Below are 22,852 nucleotides of genomic sequence, written 5' to 3'. Positions count from 1 at the left end.
ACTTTCCAAAAGCTGCTCAAAGTCAAGGCTGTAAGTGCTGGTTAGGAAATGAGGGGCAGCCACCCTGCTGGGTGTTCAGGTCATGCCCATGGGCACATCTGCCTGTGCAAGCACACCAATTATCTCTATCAATAGAAAAGGAGAGGGGGAAAAAAGAACTTTGGAAGAAGTAGTGGTGTGCTGTAGTGGATGATAACCTGTGCAAATATATTAAAAATCAACATTCAATTCTCTTTTCTTTCCAGCCTCTGCATCCACAATTATTGACAAATCCCATTGTGCTTTCCCTCACCACACTCCGAGTCCTCCTTTCACACCATGGCACCAGGACTGACAGCAACAGGGACAACCAGTAAGAGTTAAACCCACTGGGTGTTTCCTCCTCAGATCAAAGCAAAATAGCTCATCAAAGAAAGCTGAAGCAGATTTTGGAGTGTGCTGAAATTGGCAGCAATTTTTTACTAGCCTGGAGATAAAGCAACTACATTGTATTGGGGTCTTTCTTTTTAAAGAATAGAACATTTTTGTTTACAGACATTTTCGTTTATAGAACAAGATTGCTTCCAAAGTTTTGTTAAAAATGCAAGGCCTGTTCCAAAGCATAGTTCTGGGCTGCATTTGATTAGGGTTCCTTCCTGCTGTGATAGATAAAAGGTCACTCTGTTCAACTGTGTGCTGCTGAAGGGGCTTTTGGTGAAATCCCAGCAACAGGGATAGGAAGGATATGCTTTGGTTTGAAATGCTGAGGAAAAGAAACACATTCTCCCCTACCTGCATTTTTAAAAGCTCCTTGGAGTGTCGGTGCTCAGCAGAGAAGTAGGGGAGTTGCACAATCACCACAAAAAGCTCCAGTGCAGCATGGGGTGAACTCATGTGGCCTACAAATATTCTTGGAATGGTTTGAGGGTTTCCAGTCCTGCTGTAAAACTACACCCTTGCCGACCCACCCCCTTTTGCCAGGCACACACACAGGCCTTGGTTCAAGTTCAGAAAAGAAACACAAGCAAGTGACATCAGGTTTAACCACTAGAAGAAAATAGTTCAAATACCAGGGAGAGGAGTGTTGTTTCCCTCTCTGCAGCAGTGGTATCCCCTCCCTTTTAATGATTTGTGTGTGTTTTCCAGTCAGACAAGGCAGACTGGAAAACATCTAAAGGAAGGATTTACACCTTCCAGCAAAGCTTCCTTTCTCTGATCACTTTGCACAGAGCCCTTGAAAGCAATCCACAGGCAGACATGGTCTCACAACTGAAGCTCAGGAACTGCTGTGTGCAGAAAAGGAAACTTGAAGTGGAATAGGAAAGAACTTGCAGGAAGAAGAACCAAAAGGCCTGAGCCATCTGCCAGATATCACATCTCATGTCACTCCCACGCACCGCGATCTGTCACGAGTTCAAGTGTTGGAAGAAAATTTGGGTTTCTTCCAGGACAGCAGGCAGGGTGAGGATCACAGGAGTGCCTGCAGCCAGTGGAGATCACTGTCAAGGTCTATCTCTCCTAAGCTGAGGAAAAATATCCTCCAGGAATAGGAATTGCCATGGCAGTCTCTCACCCTTTAGAAGTTTAACAATATTGACATACAGGATCTGCAACCAAGCACTGAAGGCAGTTACCTGTGTCCTCCTCAGATTTTCCTTCAATGAGAAAATGGGGTTTTTTGTGCACATGGACTCCTACCACTCAGCATCAAAGTTGCTGAGGAGAAGGTAGGGTTGGGTAAAAACCTCTGTGGTGAGCAGGAGTGTCACAGGTGACCTGCCCCATCAGCCCTGCACACCCACAGCCTCCTGCATCCTTGGAAGTGTGTTCATGCCTCATCCCTGGAGGGCCAGGGAGGATGGGGCTTTTAGCAGAAGGGCTTGGAACTGGATGGTCTTCAAATTCCCTTCCAACCCAAACCATTCTGTAATTCCAAGATGCCCAAATCTGCCCAGGGCCAGGTCAGAGCATCAGAGCAATACTTGCCCAGGCAGCTTGGCTAAAATAATGTTCTGATGACACAAAAAGAACCTGCTTTGAGCTCACACCACCTTCTCAGTATTACCTGGTGACATGCAGAAATGATTCAGTACAGGCTCCTGCTGCAGATTCAAATTAGTTCAAAAATGTTGGAGTTTGCATTGGATCTGCAAACTTCATCATGGGATGATTTCTTTATCACAGCTAGCAAAACATCTAGTTCAGAACCTTTTCCTCCTGTCCTGTCTGGTTCACAGAGTCTGAATACAAGCCTGTTTCTGGTAGTATTTTACAGAATCTGCACACCAGCAAACTCTACTCCTAAATAAAAGCTACTCTGAGGCTGGAGCTTCCTTAAGTGCTTCCTCAACTCCTTTCCCTAGAGCTCCTCTTCAATTAAATGAGCACAACAAGAATTACAAAGTTTTAAAGGCCACCATCACACCACAGGTGCCTCAGTCTCCAAGCCACCGCTCCAACCCAATATCGAAGCACTTCAGGTGGCAGCTTCTCATCCTTCCCTGAGGACCACGAAAAATGCTCATCACTAGCGTTGTACCACTGTACTGACTGTTCCAGGTACAGTCCGGAAGGTTTTCACCCCACACATTCCTTCAGAAGACTGAAATTACAGCGTTTTCCCTCACAGCTTCCCATCAGCATGGGATTTAGGGAAACCACCAGGAAATTTCCCTACCTGTTGTTGAGCTCTGACATTCAGCATCCTTCACGGGAGAAGGGGAGGGTAGAAGCTGTCAGCAAACCAAGCAGCTGGGCCACACATCTGCATTTGAATGCAAAAATTCTACGTGTCCAGACACTCCAGAGAGAACCACTCACAGTGCACAGGTTAAATCTGAGTACTTTTAATGAGCTGTACAGATTTCCACACCTGGTTTTGTGAAGGACATGATATTCCACATGAACATGATACCATCTGGCAGATGAACACATCTTCTGCCCTGTCATGCAGCAACAAGTGGCCCCATAAGGCTCTTACTGACATCTTCTCAAGAAGATGTGTCTCGGATAATTACAGTATGGGAAAGTTCTCCATGAAAAAAGCAGGATGCACTCCAAATTCTGCTCTCACATGATTTTCAGACACAGCAGAATCATATTGCAATGGAAGGAGCTTCCAGTAACACAAAGTTGACTGGCACATTTTACTTTTACTTTGCAGTAAACAAAATTAACTTTTGCACTTCTTCCTATAGAAATATCCCATAAGTAAGACATAATGGATTGGAAGCCAGGCAAAATCCCAACCATATGAACGGAAGTTAAAGGATAAAAACAGAGAAGGGAAAGTCTCAGTTAAAACATCTCATATCCAGCAAGAATTTTTCTACATTCCCCTCCCCATACCCAGGTACACTTAGTTACATTAACTAACAAACTTTTTAAAAAGTTTAAAAAAACCTCCCAAACAACCCAAACCAAAAGTAATCAAAAATAAAGTTGCATCCACTTTAATCAGTGTGTCTCCACCTGAAGAAGAAAGTCTGAACACAGCAGGCAAAAAGAAAATCCTGTTTCAAGGAAAACACCATCTCCAATATTCATGTAACATGCATCAGAGATTCCCAGGACTGAACTAACACTGTATTCTGCTGGAAAGTTTAGGTATGTTGTAAATGCATTATTTGCTGCAAACATGATATTGTCACATCAGCCTGCCTGAAAACCTGAATAAAATTTTAAACCAGTCCTTTTGCATAATTCATTTCATATGTAAAAAGTCCACAGTTGGATCACTTTCTTTCCTCAAGGCAAAGGTCACAAGCTCACAGCAGTCATAGTGATGGCTCTTCAGTCTTCATCTTCTTCTTTGCCTGTCCATTGGAACCACGCTGCAGATCCTGCCTTTTCTTTTTCTGCTGCTGTAACCTCTCCTCCTTCCTCTGCAGGTACTCGTCCATGTTATCAAAGGAGGCCTTGTAGAGGTTGCTGTAGTAGCTCTCTGCACCAACAGAACCTGCAGGTGGGCAAAGCAAGAACACAGGTGTTAATTCCATTAGAGGTCTCATCAATTACTTCCGGGAGTGTCATTTTAGATGGTGGAATTCCAATTCATTTACTGTGGTCCTATCCACTGTATCAGCCTTCCAAAGTACCTCAAGGGGCTTCAAGAGAGCTGGACAAGGATTTTCACCCAGGCATGTAATGACAGGACAAGGGGAGATGGCCTTAAGCTGAAGGAGGGCAGATTTAGATTAAAAATTGGGAAAAATTTCTTTACTTTGAGGGTGGTGAGGCCCTGGCACAGGCTGCCCAAAGAGGCTGTGGACTCCCCATCCCTGGAAGTGTTCAAGGTCAGGTTGGACAGGGCTCTGAATAACCTGGGATAGTGGAAGGTGTCCCTGGCCATGGCAGGGGGGTGGAATGAGATCATCTTTAATGTCCCTTCCAACCCAAACCACTCTGTGATTAAATATCAACATTTACACTGTGTAAGCCTGGTTTGTGTTGGCAAGCAGCTGTTCAGCATTCACCAGCCAGGCACAGCCTCCATTTTTAGGCTAAAAAATTCATACAGAATCAAGCACCTGACATTGAAGCAAAGAGAGGACACAGCTCTCCTCACACAGTGGACACTTGCAGACTTCAGGGCTTCTGGTTTTGAACCACTGGAGTTGTTCCCTGGCACCCAAACACTACAAAGGGAGTTGCCACCTAACTGTGCTTAGCTGGCTTTTCTCCTAAAGTATTAACTTACAAGAAGGCCAAAGGTTTAGACTTCAAATGGTCATGTTCTACAGCACACAGAGATTCCTAAGCGTTTGCTCCAATGGCTTTGTTACACGTTCTGTGAATTCAGCGTAATATTGCTCACATCCCCTCCAAGGCTGGAGGTTTAGATGAGCTTAGCAGGGAACTGCTATCCAAAAATCCCCAATCAGACTGTTTATGTAGGGAATACAAAATTAGACCAGCTGGCTAAGGCCATATTTCTAAAAAAATTGTTGGAATGGCACTTGACAAAGCCAATTATCTCCCATTCTCCACTTTTCCCACTGAACAAAACTCACAATCTTTAAAGGACAAATGAAGAGAAATCCAGCACCTGCTAAGGTTTGGTTCTGAAGCTAAGTGTGCTACTCCACAGAAACACACATACAGCATCCCCCTGTTTCTTGGTATAAAATGCAGCTTTTCCTTGCTCAGCAAAGCATAGGTTTTTACTTTTAGTGTTGCACTCAGTAAGAGTTTTACTGGCCCTTGGCCCTGGGAGAAATTGGGTGCTGCTGGTTTGAACATCCATGCTACTCTTTCCTTCATCAGTCTGCACTAAATCTTCCTCTTTAATTTTTCTAGGATGAGTTATAGCACAATGTCAAACTGTTCAATGTGTACAGGGGAGAATGGCTTCAAAATGGAAGAGACTAGGTTTAGACTCAGTATTGGAAGAAACTATTGAGAGGGTGGTGAGCTACTAGAGAAGCTGTGGCTGCCCCATCCCTGGAAGTCTCCAAGCCCAGGTTGGATGGGGCTCTGACCAACCTGGACTAGTGGAAGGTGTCTCTGCCCATGGCAGGGGGTTGGGATTGGATTGTCTTTAAGGTTCCTTTCAACCCAAACCATTCTAGGGTTCTGTGATACTTCCAGATTGACCATTGAATCTTAAATCCTACAGAAACCTCAAACAGGTGAGAAAAGTCTATAAAAGGACAATATGCAGGGATTAGGACTGGATTCAAACAATGTAATGATCACTTGTTTCACAAAATGTAACTACCTTTGAAGCACTCATTATGCACTGGAATAAGTGCTTATCAAGTGAGCCTCCACTTACTAATTAACAATAATGAACCCTGTCACGTGAGCTGTGCTCCCTTCCCAGCTGCAGATGAGCCAGTGACTGCGTTTCACATTCGTTTGTTCCACGGGCTAATTATGCCCAGAACCTCTCCCCCTGCCTGCTCTCTTTACTTCTCTGTGCTCATTTTCACTCAGACCTCATCCTCCTAATTATCCACCTGGCTGTAACTCTCAAGACTGCAACATCTCCATGCAAACATCTCCCTTCCAAAGGAGCACCTGACTTGCAAAGACTGCACCACCTTAATTACAACTTAATGACCAACTTAATGACAGCTACATGCTAAACCACCCAATACCAGATATTAAGGAGACTTTACACCAGACTGAACATTTCTGCAGCTCTCATCTTTACATATGGCCACCATGAATAGACCAGAAGACTGGTGAGAACTGTAACACATTTTTTTAAGGAAGATTCCCAGTCTCCCAGCAAAGCACAGGAGAGAAATTTCTATTAATGAAGTTTCAATATATAATTCAGATTTTAGCACATGCCACAACTCTTCTCTACCCTGCAGCCACCACTGCTTTAATTTCAGCTTCTAAGTAAAGCTGGGTGTTTTTTAAAACACGAAAAATCCTGGGAACATAGGGTGCTTCTGAACAAGTAAGCCAGGCATTATTTTTCTGACAGAGACTGGGAGTGGGGCAGGAAGCAAGAACAAAATGAGCCAGCCCTGACACTAACCAATGTCATCTGTTGTCCCATCCAGGCTCACACCTTCCAGCCACACCACGCTCCACATCATCTGCCCTGCCAAGGTGGACCCAAGCAGCCCATCTTTACAGCAGAGCTGCTCCTCCCATGGCTGTTCCATCCTGTTTCCACTACATCTGTGACAAAGTCTCACACCCAGGCAGGAGACAAGACAACAAACACCAGTATCTGATACCACAGCAGCAAGACAGACTCCAGCAGCTCTGCCAGAGGGTGTTTGGATACATCCCTGTGATAAGGTGGCTATGGCAAAGTTATAAGGCTGCAATTCAGCTCTAAATACCTACATCGTTCTTTGATAACAGTGCCCCAAACACACGTCATTATCGGCACTGACTTCCACACCAGACAGTGTGATGAAACTGAGCAAACAAAGACTGAGTGACTTCAACAGCCAGCTGAACTGACCTGAACTCCAATCTTGTTCCTAAATCTTATGCTTCAGCTGTAAAATCTGCATTCCCATAACCTTTAGGCCAAATTTCTCACCTTCAAATACTGTCCAGTTGTCTTGAATATATTTTGACATCTTCTGTAATCCTCTGTCATCAGTTACAGCCTGGGAAAAGAAGGAATGCTGCATGTCATTTTGGGATTAATAGACAATTTTGTGTTTCACAGCATGCTGAAAAATGCAACAGCTCTCAGAAGAGTGCAGTGAAACAGAGCAAGTGTAAAACCTCCATGATCTCTCCCAGGCTCCTTTTTTCAAGAGCTGTTTTTGAAACCCGGCCTGAGATCTCAAGTTCTGCTAGGAAAGCTTTGCCATTTGAACAAAAAAGGAATTGATTCCCACTTACTAATCTGTGAGGAAAAGAAATATCCCAGGAAACACGTTAAGGTCAAAGAACATACTCAGAAGTTTCATTTAAAACCACTTCACAACCAGACCATAATTAGCTGGGGACTTACAAGGATAACAGATGAGTTTGCAGTTGTTTAATAGGCAATAAAAGAGAACTTGATAGCACATACCCCAAATTTGATTCCCTGTACTCAGTGAAAATGAAGTAACTCGCTTAAGCTCCCAAAATGCCTTGTCCTGCAAAGGATCCCTCAGAGGCAAGCACAAGGAAAGCTGTGTGGAAAGCATTCCTGAGCAAACCCAAAGGGATTTTGTTGGTTTGTGGTTTGGTTTTTTTTTAAATCATCAAGTGTAGCCCACAGAAAGCTCAGGCAATGGTTTAAAGTACTGAGTGCTGACAAGCACTCTGATCCTGCTGTGCCAGATGGCAGCTTTAGCTGAGAACAAACAGACTGGTGTTCATAACAAGCTCTTGACACCTTCTCATTCTTCTTCTCACCTGTGTATAATGCAATGTGTATCTATGGCTTTTATCCATCTCAAGGCAGAGAGAAAGGTGCCTTTTAGCTTTCATGGAACAGCAAACTCCACTTCTGCTGTGGCCTCAAGACATCACCAAACAACTCAGGATTTTTCAGCATTAAAAAAGTACCTTCCACTGTCCATCACATGCTCTGTACAGAAGAAGAGGAGCTTCCTTGTCTTCCTGCAAAATCCACAGAGCTCCTGTTTCCTCAAATGCAATGTCCCAACCTCTGTGTTTCAGAGAGACTTGCTGTTTGTAAACCAGCTGCTGGGCAGTGGCATCGAGCTGAAAGATGTAGACTGTGGGAATACTTTTGAGAGGAAAAACTTAATTACCATTATTACCAAATCCACCTACAGCCATCACTTGTACAGCAAACTACAGACACCCACTCTTAATTCCAAACTGAGCCAAAGCAAAGTGGTTAGAATAAGCACTTCAAATACAGTTTGCTTACATGACCTGAGTCAGAAGCTGTAAATACCCAACATGTCAAATGGCTTTTCAAGCATTATGTGAAAGAAAAAGCAGTCAGTGCTGCCTTCTCTTTAAAAGAAAGGGTAGTAAAGGGAATTTCATAAGGATTACTAAGGACTTAAAATATGAGGAGTGTTGCATTGTGGCACATTGGCCTACAGGGCTGCACTTGAAGGAATATACAGCTGAGCACCAGCCAAAATAAAACATCCCCTAGCTCTTGTACCTCCCAGCCTCGTGTTTCCTCCACTGAGGGAAAGGCATCACAAACTGTACAAAATTACAGTAACCCTTGTACTCCCCTCTGCACTCAGAACAAGTAGAGGACACAGAGGCTCCCTGTGAGGCCACAGGCATTCCTGGACATCTGGAGACCCACAGTACCAAGTACTGCAGGCTCAGGGAAAGCCAGGCCAGCCAGCAGGGAAAGATGCTCTTGCCTTTGCAGGAGCTGGGATGATTTTAGGGATTATTCCATCTATTCTTACCTGTCACACAGAATGGCAACATAACCACCTTGACAGCAGTAGGTTATTCTTGACACGGTGTATTTCTATTAGGAATAGAAAAAAAAAACCCCATCCTTCTAAGTTAAGACCATTTATGGGCAGAAAATTCACATTCCATTTCATTAAGAGCCTCTAAAATTTAGCAGGTGTCTTAATTTACAGCAAGTTAAGCAAAATAATTACCTTTAAACTGCAGTCAAGTTTATTTTTGTACCAGTTTTGCTGCTCTATGAAGTTTTCCACACTTCTCCCTTCCACACTGTCCAGAGATCAAATGTAAAGGTTTGAGCGAACTACCATTAGCAGACAAACCAACAGATGAAGGAAAATACACCACCTTCAAACATTTTCTCCTGCAATGCTAATGGCAAAAACATTTGACATTAAGCCTGCTCAGGCAGAATATCACTCCAGCAGCTCAGATATTACAAACACAAGCTATTAGCTGCTGTTCTGTTTGTTAAAAAACGAAGATAGTGATGCATAGCTAATATCCCTAATATCCCTGCTGTGCTGCCTCTGTTTCAACCTGTGCCTGGGTGAAGCCATCCTGCTGCACAGAAAATGTGTTCTGAACAACAAGGAAAGACTGCCTGAGGCCATTTCCCTCATTAAAAAAACCCCAACAAAACCAACACAACAACAAAAAAACCCCGCACCACACTCCTAATTTAGAAGTTAAACAGTTCTACCTGGGAGAGAAGCAGCATCTTTGCTGCACAAACCATTCTACTTGAAATATGAAACAACTGATTTGAGGCTCCTGGAGTAGGGAAGAACTTGGGAGAAACAGAGAAACTGCAAAATGATGTCCTGGGGTGCTTTTTCAAAAGTATCTGTTATATAACGTGAAAGGCAAAACTGCAATAGCAAAAGGCTGGTTCTCAAGTGTATTTTATAAGCAGAGACAACACCAACACTGCTGATGACTAAAACCTTCCAAGTAGAGAAGCAGGGAGTTATTTCCTTTAGGGCAGGGAAAATACATCTTTTTGACACTCTGCTGGCAGAATTCTGATTCCTCAAATATTCTTTTTTTTTACCTCCACCTCTTTCTCTAACACAACACTGGTGAGTGGCCAGAACCTCTGGTTCACTAAGTTAGGGTGAATCTGGGAGTAACCAAGGATTTTACCCTTGGAGCTACCAGCTGATGTATAGGCACTGTCAGGGTGCTTGTTTCACAGTTTTGCACTCCATGTAGGAAAGCAAAACAAGCTGTGCAGCTTCCAAAAATTCAAGTCAGCAAGTTTAACACCAGAAGCTATTTTGTCAACAGCACATGATGCAACTACTAAGAGATAAACCTAACTGTGGGAAAGAAAATTAATTCATGGTATAAACAGAGCTGAAAACATTTTTTTTTCTCTCCAGCACATGAGAAAAACTGTGTGATACGGTTTCATAGGGGGAAGCAAGAACAGCATGCACACACTTTTCACTCATCTCAAACACCTGTTTGGACAGAAAAGGAGCACTTAATAAAAAACATGACCAAAAGGACTGATATGATTCAAAGCTCCTGAGAACGCATGGGACTGATCTCCTGCTACTCTGCAGAAATATGAAGTTATTGGTCCCTATTTAGCACTGTGACCCAGGACCCCTGTTTCATACAGACATAAAAGATGGTTCCAAATACCAGGCAGGGTGAGTAGGCTGAACCACAAAGGTTCTCTGTAGCTAATATGTCTAAATGCAGATTCTGCAGGATGGAGCTGCTTACACCACAGCTTTGGAGTAGAACTGACAGCTCCTATTTACTGTAAGCCACAAGTGGGTTCTTCAGACACTTGAAGGAACAAGCCAAGATATATACATATATATTAAAAAAGCTGAAACCTGTGCTATTGATTTCTAATAACAAAGCTCGCCTCTCTGCCTGTTGCCTGACAAACATGCAGGGAAATGCCCACCTACACAGCCAAGTGCTTTGTTAGAGAGAGACAAAGGGTTCTGTGAACTTGAATTAGACAGCAGCTCTCCCCCAACATCACTGGAGGAGGGAGGAGCAGGTTGTTTTGATTTGAACCAAGTTTTAGTCACATCTGGAAAGAGAAAGAAAAATGCATCTTCTTTCCAAGTTCTTTCTTTTCCATGTGTGGGTAAGTTAAAAAATCAGCAAAATGAATGCAAGACCCACAGCATTTTCTTGGTCAAGGACAAGGCTATGAAATCAATTAAGGAAGAGCTACAAGAACATTCTGTGATAAACAGATGTTCACTTGATGCTCTCTGAACTTAAGTCGGTGTTTATACAACACTGTTATCAGCCTGCCAACACCTTAAAATTAACTTTTTATGTCATCTGTGAGGTGACCCTATAAAAAATTAATGTACTGGTGCATTGGGGTAGAGTTGTGCAATTCATGTTCTGGACTTTAAACAAGCTTCTGCTGTCAAGAAGATCAGATGAGGTGAAAGCTCTGAAGCAGGAAAATATTTATATAGCACTATGGAATTAGAGAATTACTCCCATTCTAGTGGGAAAATGAACTGAGGATCTGCAAGCCATCAGCTGAAACCAATGCTACACTGCTCAAAACACTCCTACAGTCCCCAAACAGACACATATTCATCATCTGCCAAGCAAAATAAGCCCACATTTTTGTGCTCACATGACCCACCATTACTGATGATTCCATCCTCATTGTGTTTCAAGCTGTGTTTCAAGCTCCAGTGCATTCACACTGGTTATCGATGGTAAAAATTAAATATAACAATAGAAAAAAAAAAGAAAAAGCACTTTTATCCCTATCTGATCCTTGGCTGCAGAGTCATTTGCAGACACTCTGCTTGTCACAAATGTCACTCTGGGTTGTGGAGATGATCTGTGACACACCTGGATGCACAACATGACTAAACACATGTCACCAGACGTCACCTCTGGCATTTCTAGCACTGAGATGCCAGCAGGACAAAAGTCTCCTTTTCCCTGCAGACCACCTGTGAGAGCGAGCAGCATCCAGCATTTCACGGATTCAAGGAACAGGCCACCTTGTGGCTTCCAACACCATCACATGTGGCACTGGATGGAAGAACTGCAAAGCACTGCAGGAATAAGGTTTATTATTTAATGGCTGTGCTCTATTTATTAACCCACAGCTTGTGGGCTTTTCCCTTCTGTCTTTGCTTACTCACACTGAGGTAAAGAAGCTAAATGGAGACTCCTCAAGCAAAGGGCATCTCCAAATTCTCCTGAGACTACATCAGCATGAAGAGTATCCTATGGAAGGGATTTTATTAGGAGACAAGGCAAGTATTACTAAACTACATTCAAAAACATTCTAAGAGAGTTGGAGATGTTTTCTTAGATCAGTTCCTACCTGCAGCAACAAGTTTTTTGACATTTGCTAGTTTATCCAATGCTACATTCAAGGTTCATTATATAGTTTAATACTATTTTTTGATAAACTTCTTTGTAATCAGTGGAATTAGGGTTCAGTAACAGACCAAGCACTGCTAATTTACACACAAGCCCTCTTACTAATGCTAAGCCAGTCTAAGCAACAAGCAGCATTTTTAACATTAATCACAGAATCCCCACTTCAGTTAGTTGCTTACTTGTCCTCAGTGATCCTCTAAATCTAGAAGGCAAATTATTTTAGAATAAACCCATTACTCCCTCTAAAACAAATGCTCAAATCCTGCTGTACCCAGAATATCAGAGGATATCAGTTAGATGGGTTTGTGACTTAATTTTGTGCCTCCTGTTTTTCAGTTGTCAAAAACCCCACGAATAGCTTCTGACAGGTGTCTGGCTCAGGTGTGCTTTCAAGAAGACTTCCAAGTTCAAGGAGCAGGTTAAATTGTCCATATGGATATTACCCTGAATTCCTGCTAAAAGGAACTCTATGCCAACCCAAGATTTCCAGTGTCTAAACTGGAAGTCTGTGATGAAAGTGGCTCCCCAAATGTGGGGAGGTGAAGCAAAGCACACTTCCACTATCGAAACCACAACACAAAGGAGGGAAGGCAGAAGTTTTCAATTCAATTTCTGCCTGGATAAGGATTCCACAGTGGCTTTGCCTGAAGAGCCATGCATGGCTTCCCAGTCACCTGACAACTGGGAGGCAGCTGTGGCCTGCAGGGAAAGAAGTGTTTTTAGAGATTCACATGAAAAAAATCACACGCAGCAGGATGGGTGGTGAGGTGAACTCAAGTAACCCAGCAGATGAGTAGGTGGTTTAATTCCACGCACACAGCAGGGACAAGGACAGTGCTATTTCAAGTGCTATTTCACTGCTAACTGGTCTTATGTCACATTAAATGACAAGGAAAAAACAAAACCAGAGACCAAGCACTACCAGAACGACTGCTCACATCAGGTGAGCATCTCAAATCACAGGAGCACCCCGAACTTGTCTGTATGAGACCACTGATGTACAGGCTGGAAGTTCAGGAGTGCTCCTGGGGTGTTCAGTTTCCATGTAGGACTCGCACATTTTAATTTTGGTCCAGCTGCAAAAGAACCTAAAATAACAAGCCCAGCATTCTGACTCCACAGGGCAGCACTGCAGGTCACTGGTTAAAAATATTACACAGCTTCTTTTTGCTCAGAAAAATTGCAACTTTAACACTTGAAATTCTGACCATTTTAAAAAATGGGTGAATGTTTAGATCTTCCCAGTGTCACAGGATGTCTTCTGCCTAAGAAACAACACCACCCGTGTTTTTGGAAAAAAAAATTCAAGTGAAGGCTTTGTCCACTGTGCAGAACTTGAATTTGTGAAGAATTAGAACCAGCTTCTTTTGGTCACTGCTTGGCACATTTTAGAAGTCCACACAAAACACACGACTGGATTTCAGGGACTGTCTTCCTTTCCCAAAATCCCAGACTATTGTAACAGTTTTTAGGTCTCACATGAATTCTAAACCCACTGACAGAAGGGAAGCACTTCTAACAAAATGCAACCAACACATTTGGCAGTGTTAAGGATCAGGAGCACAGCAAAAGCACCTGCACACATGGACGTACCTGGTCTGGTTTGGTTGCCTCAGGCCCACAGAGGGTACTTAGCTCACAGCAGTGCATTTCTTCTCCACTTTTATACTCCCAAAGTCTCAGGGTGGAGTCCTGGACAGATGGAAGTGGAAACAAGTCTATTACTACCAGCACTCAGGCAAAGAGAGGCCACTCCTGGCCTTCAGCTAAACCCTGTTTTCCTGAAGAGCTCCTCACAGAAGCTGCTAAATAGTCATTTAGTTAAGACCTCAAAGTGCAGATAAAGCATTTTAATTAACATAATTTCCCCCTGCATTCTAAATTATTCAATCATGCTAATTTTAATTCTCCTTTTGAAGTGGAAATTTGGTAGCTGGAGGAGGGTATTTCAAGCCTGTCTCCAATAGCACAGTCATGCATGTGCTCAGCATTCTAATGGCAATTCTTTCAGCCTGCCCATCTCTGCCCCCTGCTCTTGTTATCACCCAAATTCTCATTTGATTTAGCAACCTCCTGAAGAGAGGCTAAACACCTCTCTGGAAAAACAAAGCCATCCAAGAACATTTGCTAAGACTGAAATACAGCCATGTGCAGCACTAGAGCTGCTTAAATAATTAGAGGGACAAGAGCCTTAGGGAAGCAAGAGCAGCAGCTGAAACCAAATGCCAGGAGTTACTGTGATTTACACTGTTTGTTTCCTGTGCAGTTTTGGTAGTCTGGGGAGCAAAGAATATTGTTTCCCTTCTTTTAGGCCAACTCCATCTCTGTACAGGTGTGGTATGGCAGCAGGATGCCATCAGTTCAAGAAAAGGACTGGGGAGGGAAGGGAGGGAATACTCATTTCTTCAGTTCTCATCCAAGCAGACAACATCTGTGCTCCAAGGAAAGAGTTAATGATAATTTCACCATCCCCAAAGATGGCTTTTACTATCAGCACAGTAAAAGGTTTTTATGTGATCCAACAATAGAATGGCTGAACACTGAAAAGAAAGCAGAGAGAAAAAGGGAAGGAGGAGGAGGGAGGCCATCCTGTAAACCATGAGATTATTCCTAGTATCCCAAGGAAATTGGCCAAAATACTAGAAAAAATAATAATAAAAGACCCCAAACATACAAAAAACAACACTTTTTTGAAGAAATTGCAATACATACCCCAGAAGCTGACAACAGCAAGTCAGGACAGTTGGGTATAACAAGTATTTTGCTTACAAACCTAAAGGAAAAGCAGTCAAAAGTTGAACTCTCTTGTTTGACACCCTGGTCTTTAAATACACAGTAAGAGAAAACAGCAGTTTTAAAAGAGAATCTTAGAATAAACAAACAGATTTTCCACATCAAGATAATTAGGAGGAAGAAAAAAAATGTCATCAGTACTTAGGAAATATGCACTACACAAACTACTGACTTTCTACTTAATGAAGACCTACATTTCCCCATCCGCACTCAGGTAATTCTACTGACTTCCTCCCAACAGAGAACATTGTCATTTAGATCAAAAAGTGCCAGTGGAGACAGATTTACTCAGGTAGCATGTTCCCCTTTCTCAGTTCATGATGCACATTAAAAACATGAATCAACAGATCCTTTAAAATGCAACAGTGATGGCTCAGCCTCCAGAGTGCCACATCTCTCCAGCCACAGTTGGAGATCATTTAAAAGCAATCTTTACAGAATTTTAATGTGGCAGTTTATCAGTGCCTACATTCAGCCAGAAGTTCTGTTTTCCAGAAGTTGGTGATACTGCTTTGTCTTTGGTGAGTAATGAGGACCTGAACTTCTGGGGATCATTATTATCTCAGAGCTCACTAACCTAAAATACAGTGACCTGAGCAGAACGTGACCTGAATGGGACACTCTGGTCTTTGGAAACAGGCATAACTTTAAAGCCATAGACTGAAAAAATAAAAGGAAGATATTTGGTCACTGTAATACAAACTTTCAGGACAAAGCAGGCACAATAGATCCAGCAAGAATCACCATGAGCCCCACTGCAAGAAGAAAATCCATGACTGTGAAACAAGACAATTACTGCTTTATGTAACCCTTTTTTATTAATTTCTAACCTAAATATTGAATTTTTGAATATATTCCAATTAAGTTACACTGCTTTTCACTCTGCAACTACTAACAAACACCTTGGATATTTCCAGGGATGAGGCATCCACAACTTCACTGGGCAACCTGTGCCATTGCCTCACACCTTCACAGTAAAGAATTTTTTCCTAATACCTAATCTAAACCTACTCTCTGTCAGTTCAAAGCCATTTCCCCTTGTCCTGTCACTCCATACTCTTGTAAATAGTCTCTCTCCATCCTTCTTGGAGGTTCCCTTCCTTGAATACATTTCATATTGCAGTCTCCAGCACACTGCAGTCTGGTGCCCAAGCAGGAATGCTCTATCCATCCTGCTCATATAGCCAGGTTTTTTTGTATTACCACAGAACCTCCAAGTCTGAGTTCTGCATGGAGATGATGTTAATTTAATTAGCATATGTTCAAATCTCAAAAGACAGTTCCTAAGACTTCCCTTCCTAAGACTAAGGTAGGTTCCATCCTGAGCTAACAATTTCTGGAGCCTCTTGTGACCAGCATTTGGAGGGAGATGATTCTGCTCCTCTGCTCTGGTGAGAACACTCCCAGAGGAGTGCTGTGTCCAGCTCTGGAGTCCTGCATACAAGAAGGACATGGGCCTGTTGAAGCAGGTCCAGAGGAGGCCACAAACACAAGCAGAGGGCAGGAGCACCTCTGCTGTGAGGAAAGGCTGAAAGAATTGGGAGTTGTTCAGCCTGGAGAAGAGAAGGCTCTGGGGAGAACTTACTGCAGCCTTCCAGTACCTAAACAGGTCTTATAAAAGAGATGGAGACATGTATTTTTTTTAGGAGGGCCTCTTGCAACAGGACAAAGGATAATGGCTTTAAACTAAGTGTAGACTCAGACTAGATACAAGGAAGAAATTTTTTTACAATGGGGTTGGTGAAACACAGGCTGAGCAGAGAGGTGGTAGAGCCCAATCCCTGGAAACATTCAAGGCCAGCTTGGACAGAGCTCTGAGCAACTTGCCCTTATTGAAGATGTCCCTGCTCAGGGCAGGAAGCTGCACTGGATGACTTTTAAAGGTCTCTTTCCACCCAGACCATTCCAGGATTCTATTACAGACCAAGCTGTTGTTTAAGGTGATTTGAGGAGATGATTTCACACACTCAGAGCAGAGGAAGGTGGCTGTGCAGGGAATGGCTGCACACAATGGCTCTGGCACACAAGGCACTCACTCTCTGTGTCCCATGCAGTAGGATACAATACTATAGGGAGCCTTTGTCAAGCTGACTCTGATCTTCTCATCTCTGTCTGCAGTTAGGATATACCGGTCATCGGGACTCAGGGCCTGTTGGGAAGGGGAGAGTTTTAGTGCCCAGCAGTTCAAGGCTTGAAATTCTTAACTAGGAAAATAAAAAAGATAAGCAGTAAACCACCTGTATCTCCTCACCCTGAAAGGCAGGTACAAACACTAAGCCACTCTTTTCCAGTAACAATGGAAGTGTAAAATCTTTATGACAATAACTTTCTCACTCGCTAAGACAAGCGACACTGACTTCCAGGTCCAGTGAAAGCCACTGACCCTCAACAGTACAGGTGGAAGAGCCCCTGCATCTTAAAAAGAAGCTCATCACATTGAAGAGCTCAACTGACATGGCAGACTGGCTGAACTCCCACTCTGTCACCAAGACTTCTGAGACTGTAACATGAAGACTTTTTCAACATTCGTAAGCTTGTTTCCTTACCAAACTCTGCCAACACAAACTCAGTAAGAAAACATCTAGAGCACATTTCATTTACATAATTAAAAAAAACCCTAGCAAACCACAAGTGTGGGACAAGAGCAACAATGAAAGACCCAAGCACAAGCAGGAATGCAGGTTTGTAAATACATGGAGGCAGACACTTACCACATCCAATAACAGAGAGACATGACCCAGCTCAAGTTTTCCATCTGCTTGAGGTTCTGTTATTGAGTAAGAATAGACATCACCAGACTTGTCTGCAACAAAAATCTTATCCTCTGCAGCTGTGATAACCAGGGATGTGCATCTCCTGGTCACAAACCTGAAAGACAAATGGCACAGCTTGAACTGCTCTGGATGGCAGCTTCAGCAAGTCCAGAAGTTAAACAGACCAAGAGGCTGGGCAAAAAGTTCTCAGATGCAACATTACTGAAATGGCAGCGATGATGAGAGTAACATTACAGGGCTGAAACAGCACTTTTGAGTCTAGTAAATGAGTGAATTGTGCAATAGCAAACACCTGGGGTGGGGAGAGGAACAGGAGACCATTAAAAGCTGCATGACTGCAATTTGCTTGGTACTTTCTCAGCTGAGCACCTCACCCAGACAGCATGCCAGGACTCTAATGAAGGCTGGTAGACTTCTTTGCACTCTACATAATAAAAATATGAGTTAAACACACAAAAAAGACAAGGTAGGATTTGTCCTAATAGGAGTCCTTCACACTGTGTATGAACTACTCCTCCAGCTGTCACTCTGTACTGTAAAGGGAAGCCCTTCCTGGTGAGCTTTGGAACTCTTTTCTCCTCATATCCCAAGTCACAGAGACAAAGGCTCCGGGTTCCTTGTCCAGACAAAGCTCTGAACTTGATGAGTTTCCCTCATCATCTGCCATCAGCTCAAAGTTCCAGCTGCCAGTGTAGCAGGTACCAGCTTTCTTTCAACTACCCAGATAAACATAAGGACCACATATGCCAGAAAACATGTCCTCTGTGTTAGTACAGGACTGTGGGCACCAAGGATCATAGGGAATGGATATTTATATTCACCTACTCTGAAATTCAGTGGCCATCTGGAGGCAAGAGGACAATACACTGTGCTTCAGGTAGGAAGACAGAAATTCTTACACTTCTCAGTGGCTGTTTAAAGGAACACCACAACAACAACATCACAGGCAACATAGTTCCAAAAAAGGTTACTTTGCCAACCAGAAAGTCTTGCTCTGAGTTCACTGTACCACCTGTGATCTTGAGCACAAAGATTCCCCTTTGTCTGACACAAGCTGATGACAAAGGCCAGCACTGTGTGAGACCTTTATATACCTTGCCACAAAACACCAACACAAGCCACAAAGCTCAACTTTGGAACTGTTATCCATGCAAAGAGCCTTTTACCTGTATTCCCAGTTTCCCAACATGAGGTAATGACATTCCCAAAAAATCCAGCTGTGGTCCTAGTTAAACTTTCAGCAGAAACTAAAACACCAATGATCCAGTGGCATGTTACAGGCAAGACACACAAGGCAGGGCAGCAGGGAAGGCAGGACACAGAATGAACAGAAATTTGGCATTTCTGGTTTTGTCCTAGAACATCCTGAGTTGGAAGGGACCCACAAGGATCACTGAGTCCAACTCCTGGCCCTGCACAGGACACCCCAACAATCCCACCCTGTGCCTAAGAGCATTGTCCAAACACTTCTTGAGCTCTGGCAGCCTTGGGGCTGTAACCACTTCCCTGGGGAGCCTCTTCAGTGTCTGACCACTCTCTGGGGGAAGAACCTTTTCCTGATATCCAACCTAAACCTTCCCTGGCACATCTTCATGCCCTGACCACTTCCTCACTACAACACTGTTTAACGCCAAAGGTCCATCCTGTACCCTACACACAGAGCCAAGCACAGACACTTGATTTTGTTTTGCAGCCAGGGTCTCAGATTTGTCAGAGACCACCAGAAGCAGAGATGTTACAAGCTCAGGTACTTTCCCAAGAAGCCCTTCATGGTCCTGGTTTTTCTACAGAGAATTGTCACAAGCAGCAGCAGAGAACTTGGAACTGGGGGACCTCTGGTGGACAGCTACAGGCTGTTTCCTCAAGAGGAATGTACTGAAGAAAAGCAGCTGCAGCATCTCGAAAGATGTGCTTTTGTAGAAGTTCACAAACTCCCCAAAACACCTTCTCTTCCAAATCAGAAGGAACAAAGAATGCACTCACTGAGCTGCTCAGCATCACTCTTACAGGCCCAACGCCAGTCTTCACCAGGAGTGGGTAAAGTTTTAGTTCTTAAAGACACAAGCACTGGGTTTGGTATACGGAAAGAGATTATCCTTCCTTGGCCAGTGATATAAACATCTGCACTCCCATTCTTGGTATGGGGAAGACCACACATCAATTCTTGACAAATACTCCGAATTCCCAAAAACATTAAATTTGTTTGAGCGAGGGAATTTAAAAAAAAAAACGAAGCAAGCAATAACAAATATGAACATTTCAAATACTCCCATTTTAGGACTCTAAATCCATCAGCCATAACTCCATAACAACATGCACCATCCTGCTACCTTACCTGACACTAACACATTCCCAGGAAGGCTTTGTACGGAACAGAATCAGGCGTTTGTTGTCATCTGTCAAGGCAAAGTAATCTCCTGATGGGGAGAAGGCAAAAGCCAGGATGTCATCACTTCCTTTATCTGTCCCTTTTCCATCCTGCCTATTAGAGAGAACGGGAACAACAGTTCACAACCTGATAGCTACTAAAATCCTTGAGGAGGTTGTTCCCAAACTACCAGGAGCACAAGGAACAAAGTAAAACTTGAAACACCTTTATTTCTGCTTAAAATGTTGAGCCAACACGGACATTAATACAAAGAAATAAGCCAAGACAAAGGAAACTGATTTAAGGTCTAAGCCTGCATCACAACCTGTTTAGAAAACAAAAATTTGAGCTAGCACATCTTGATATATATTTGGGGGAAAACAGTAAAATGTTTCCTGTTTGGCTACAAGTAAAACAATGTCCAGTTGTTAGATTTAAACTAAGAAAAATACTTTTTTCTGTGTGTGTTTTGAACTCTTATGACTCAGAGAACATATCTGGAGAACTTATGTAACTGTTTTGTGGGCTTTTTTTCAGCCTTAGATATCTAATAAAAAACACAGGACATTTCCATAAATGTCTTGACTGACAAGAGAGAGAACTGTTGATTTTGCCACTCGTGTTTCTCTAAGAAAAAGGTGAACAGTGGAATGAAACCTTGGATGAAATAGAAACAAAAAAATAGATATATATATATATATATATCCATCAGAGTTAGCAAAACCAACCCTTCACCTGCTCAGGGAGTTATCCTGTAGCTTTCTTTTACTGCCTTCACTGCCACACAGGCTCAGGAGATGCACCCTCCAGGAAAAGAGCAGATTTTCTCACCCTTTCTCTCCTAAGGGCTGCTTCTCTGTGCTGCTGCAGTTGTACACGAAGAGACTCTCATCACTGCAAGGAAAAAATAAGCCTGAAATTACTGGGACTAGAATAACCAGGAGGTTCACTATGAGGAGAGGCAACTATTTTGTAACATGCTCTTATTTCAAAGTTATTTGCACAACTGCCCCCATCTTGAGGAGACACCTCTGCCTAGGTGGGCTCCCAAAGTGCTACAGAGGCAGCAGAAATTTGTAATTTTGGACAGTATGCACATGTCAAAAAGGAAATCCTCCTCTGCTGGTGAAGTAACGCTGCACTTTGCATATATTTTACTTCTGTCAGACTCAACAGATCTGTCAGTAGCATTTACCCAGTCACAGAATTACAGGATGGGTCAGATTGAAAGGGCCCACAGTGGGTCATCCGCTCCCACCTCCCTGCTCCAGCAGGGCCATCCCACAGCACATGGCACAGGATTGTGTTCAGACAGTTCTGGCATATCTCCAGAGAAGGAGACTCCACAGCCTCTCTGGGCCATCTGTCCCCGTGCTCAGTCACTGCTGAGGAAAGAAATTCTTCCTCATGTTCAGGTGGAACTTCCTGACCATCAGTTCCTGCCCCTTGCCTCCTGTCCCATTGCTGGGCACCACCAAGCAGAGCCTGGTCCATGCTCTGACACCTCCCTTCAGATACCACATGGAATCTTGGAATCATTCGGGTTGGAGTGACCTCTGGTGACCATCCAGTCCATCCCCCTGCCAAGGCAGGGTCACCTGGAGCAGTGACACAGGAACACGTCCAGGTGGGTCTGGAATATCTCCAGAGAGGGAGACTCCATGAGCTTCCCGGGCAGCTGTTCCAGTGCTCTGCCACCCTACACGTAAAGTTCCTCCTGATGTTGAGGTGGAACTTCTTGTGTTTTATTTTACAGCCATTGCTCCCCATCCTGTCACTGGGCACCACTGAAAAGAGTCGGGCACCATCCTCTTGGCCCCTGTCTTACAGATACCTTTATGCACCTTCCTTACAGACATAAAATAGACTGTCATCATGCCTGTATATACATATGTATGCATGTATATATAAAACAACACAATGTATATTGTAATATATAATACACCTATGCATAATTTTTGTACATATTATACATATACATGCTATATATGTGCTATACCTACACATGTTACATATGCGTGTTACATATAGATACATACTCTTTATATAGATACACATGTCATCTATACGTTATGTACATATATACGCATGTGTAACAGACATATATATAATCTGTATGTTATATACAGTCGTTCACACAGCAGTGACCTCCAACTGGGGGAGCACAACCATGACAGAAAACCACCAAGGCTGGAAAGTTTTAAAGTGATGTTTCGATAAGAGAAAACGCTGACAAGGAGCACGGAAAGGCACGAACCGCAGCAGGGCCAGCGGCTCCTGCACCGCCCCAGCATCTCCCAGCCCTGCACACACGGGGGGCCCTCAGGGGGCCCCGGGCGGCCTCCGCCGCTCTGCCCCACCAGGCCCCACCGCACCCCGCAGAGCCCCGGCCCCGCACGCGCCGCACTGACCCGTCCTGCCCGGGCCGCGCCGCCAGCAGCCGCCCCCCGCCGCTCGCCACCGCCATCGCCCCGCGCAGCGCCAGCGCCGGCCGGGCCCCGGGGCTGCGCCCGCCGCCATCGCCGCCCGCCATGCGCCCGCGCCGCCACGTGCGGTGCTGCGTCACCGCCCCGCGCCGGCCCCGCCCCGCGCCGGCACCGCCCCGCGCTGACACCGACACCGCCCCGCGCCGGCACCGCCCCGCGCTGACACCGACACCGCCCCGCGCCGGCACCGCGCTGGCACCGCCCCGCGCCGACACCGACACCGCCCC

General features: G+C 44.0%; 1 protein-coding gene across 1 annotated transcript; it reads right to left on the bottom strand.

Annotated features, from left to right (window-relative positions):
- Positions 1–2,803: 2,803 nt before the first annotated feature.
- WDR4 (WD repeat domain 4) lies at positions 2,804–22,672 on the bottom strand. The gene is made up of 11 exons (XM_032101043.1): positions 22,551–22,672; positions 20,971–21,033; positions 20,107–20,253; positions 17,709–17,865; positions 17,034–17,146; positions 14,917–14,977; positions 13,798–13,896; positions 8,799–8,863; positions 7,960–8,143; positions 6,992–7,061; positions 2,804–3,937 (listed from the first exon to the last, which is right to left on the bottom strand). The coding sequence occupies exons 1-11, from the start codon at positions 22,670–22,672 to the stop codon at positions 3,756–3,758; spliced, it is 1,263 nt and encodes a 420-aa protein (XP_031956934.1). The 3' UTR covers positions 2,804–3,755.
- Positions 22,673–22,852: the final 180 nt, after the last annotated feature.

Source organism: Corvus moneduloides, chromosome 2 (assembly GCF_009650955.1).
Source record: "Corvus moneduloides isolate bCorMon1 chromosome 2, bCorMon1.pri, whole genome shotgun sequence".
NCBI classification, from domain to species: Eukaryota; Metazoa; Chordata; class Aves; order Passeriformes; family Corvidae; genus Corvus; species Corvus moneduloides.
The sequence above is the reverse complement of the archived record's forward strand: the minus strand, read 5'-3'. Positions and strand labels throughout refer to the sequence as shown.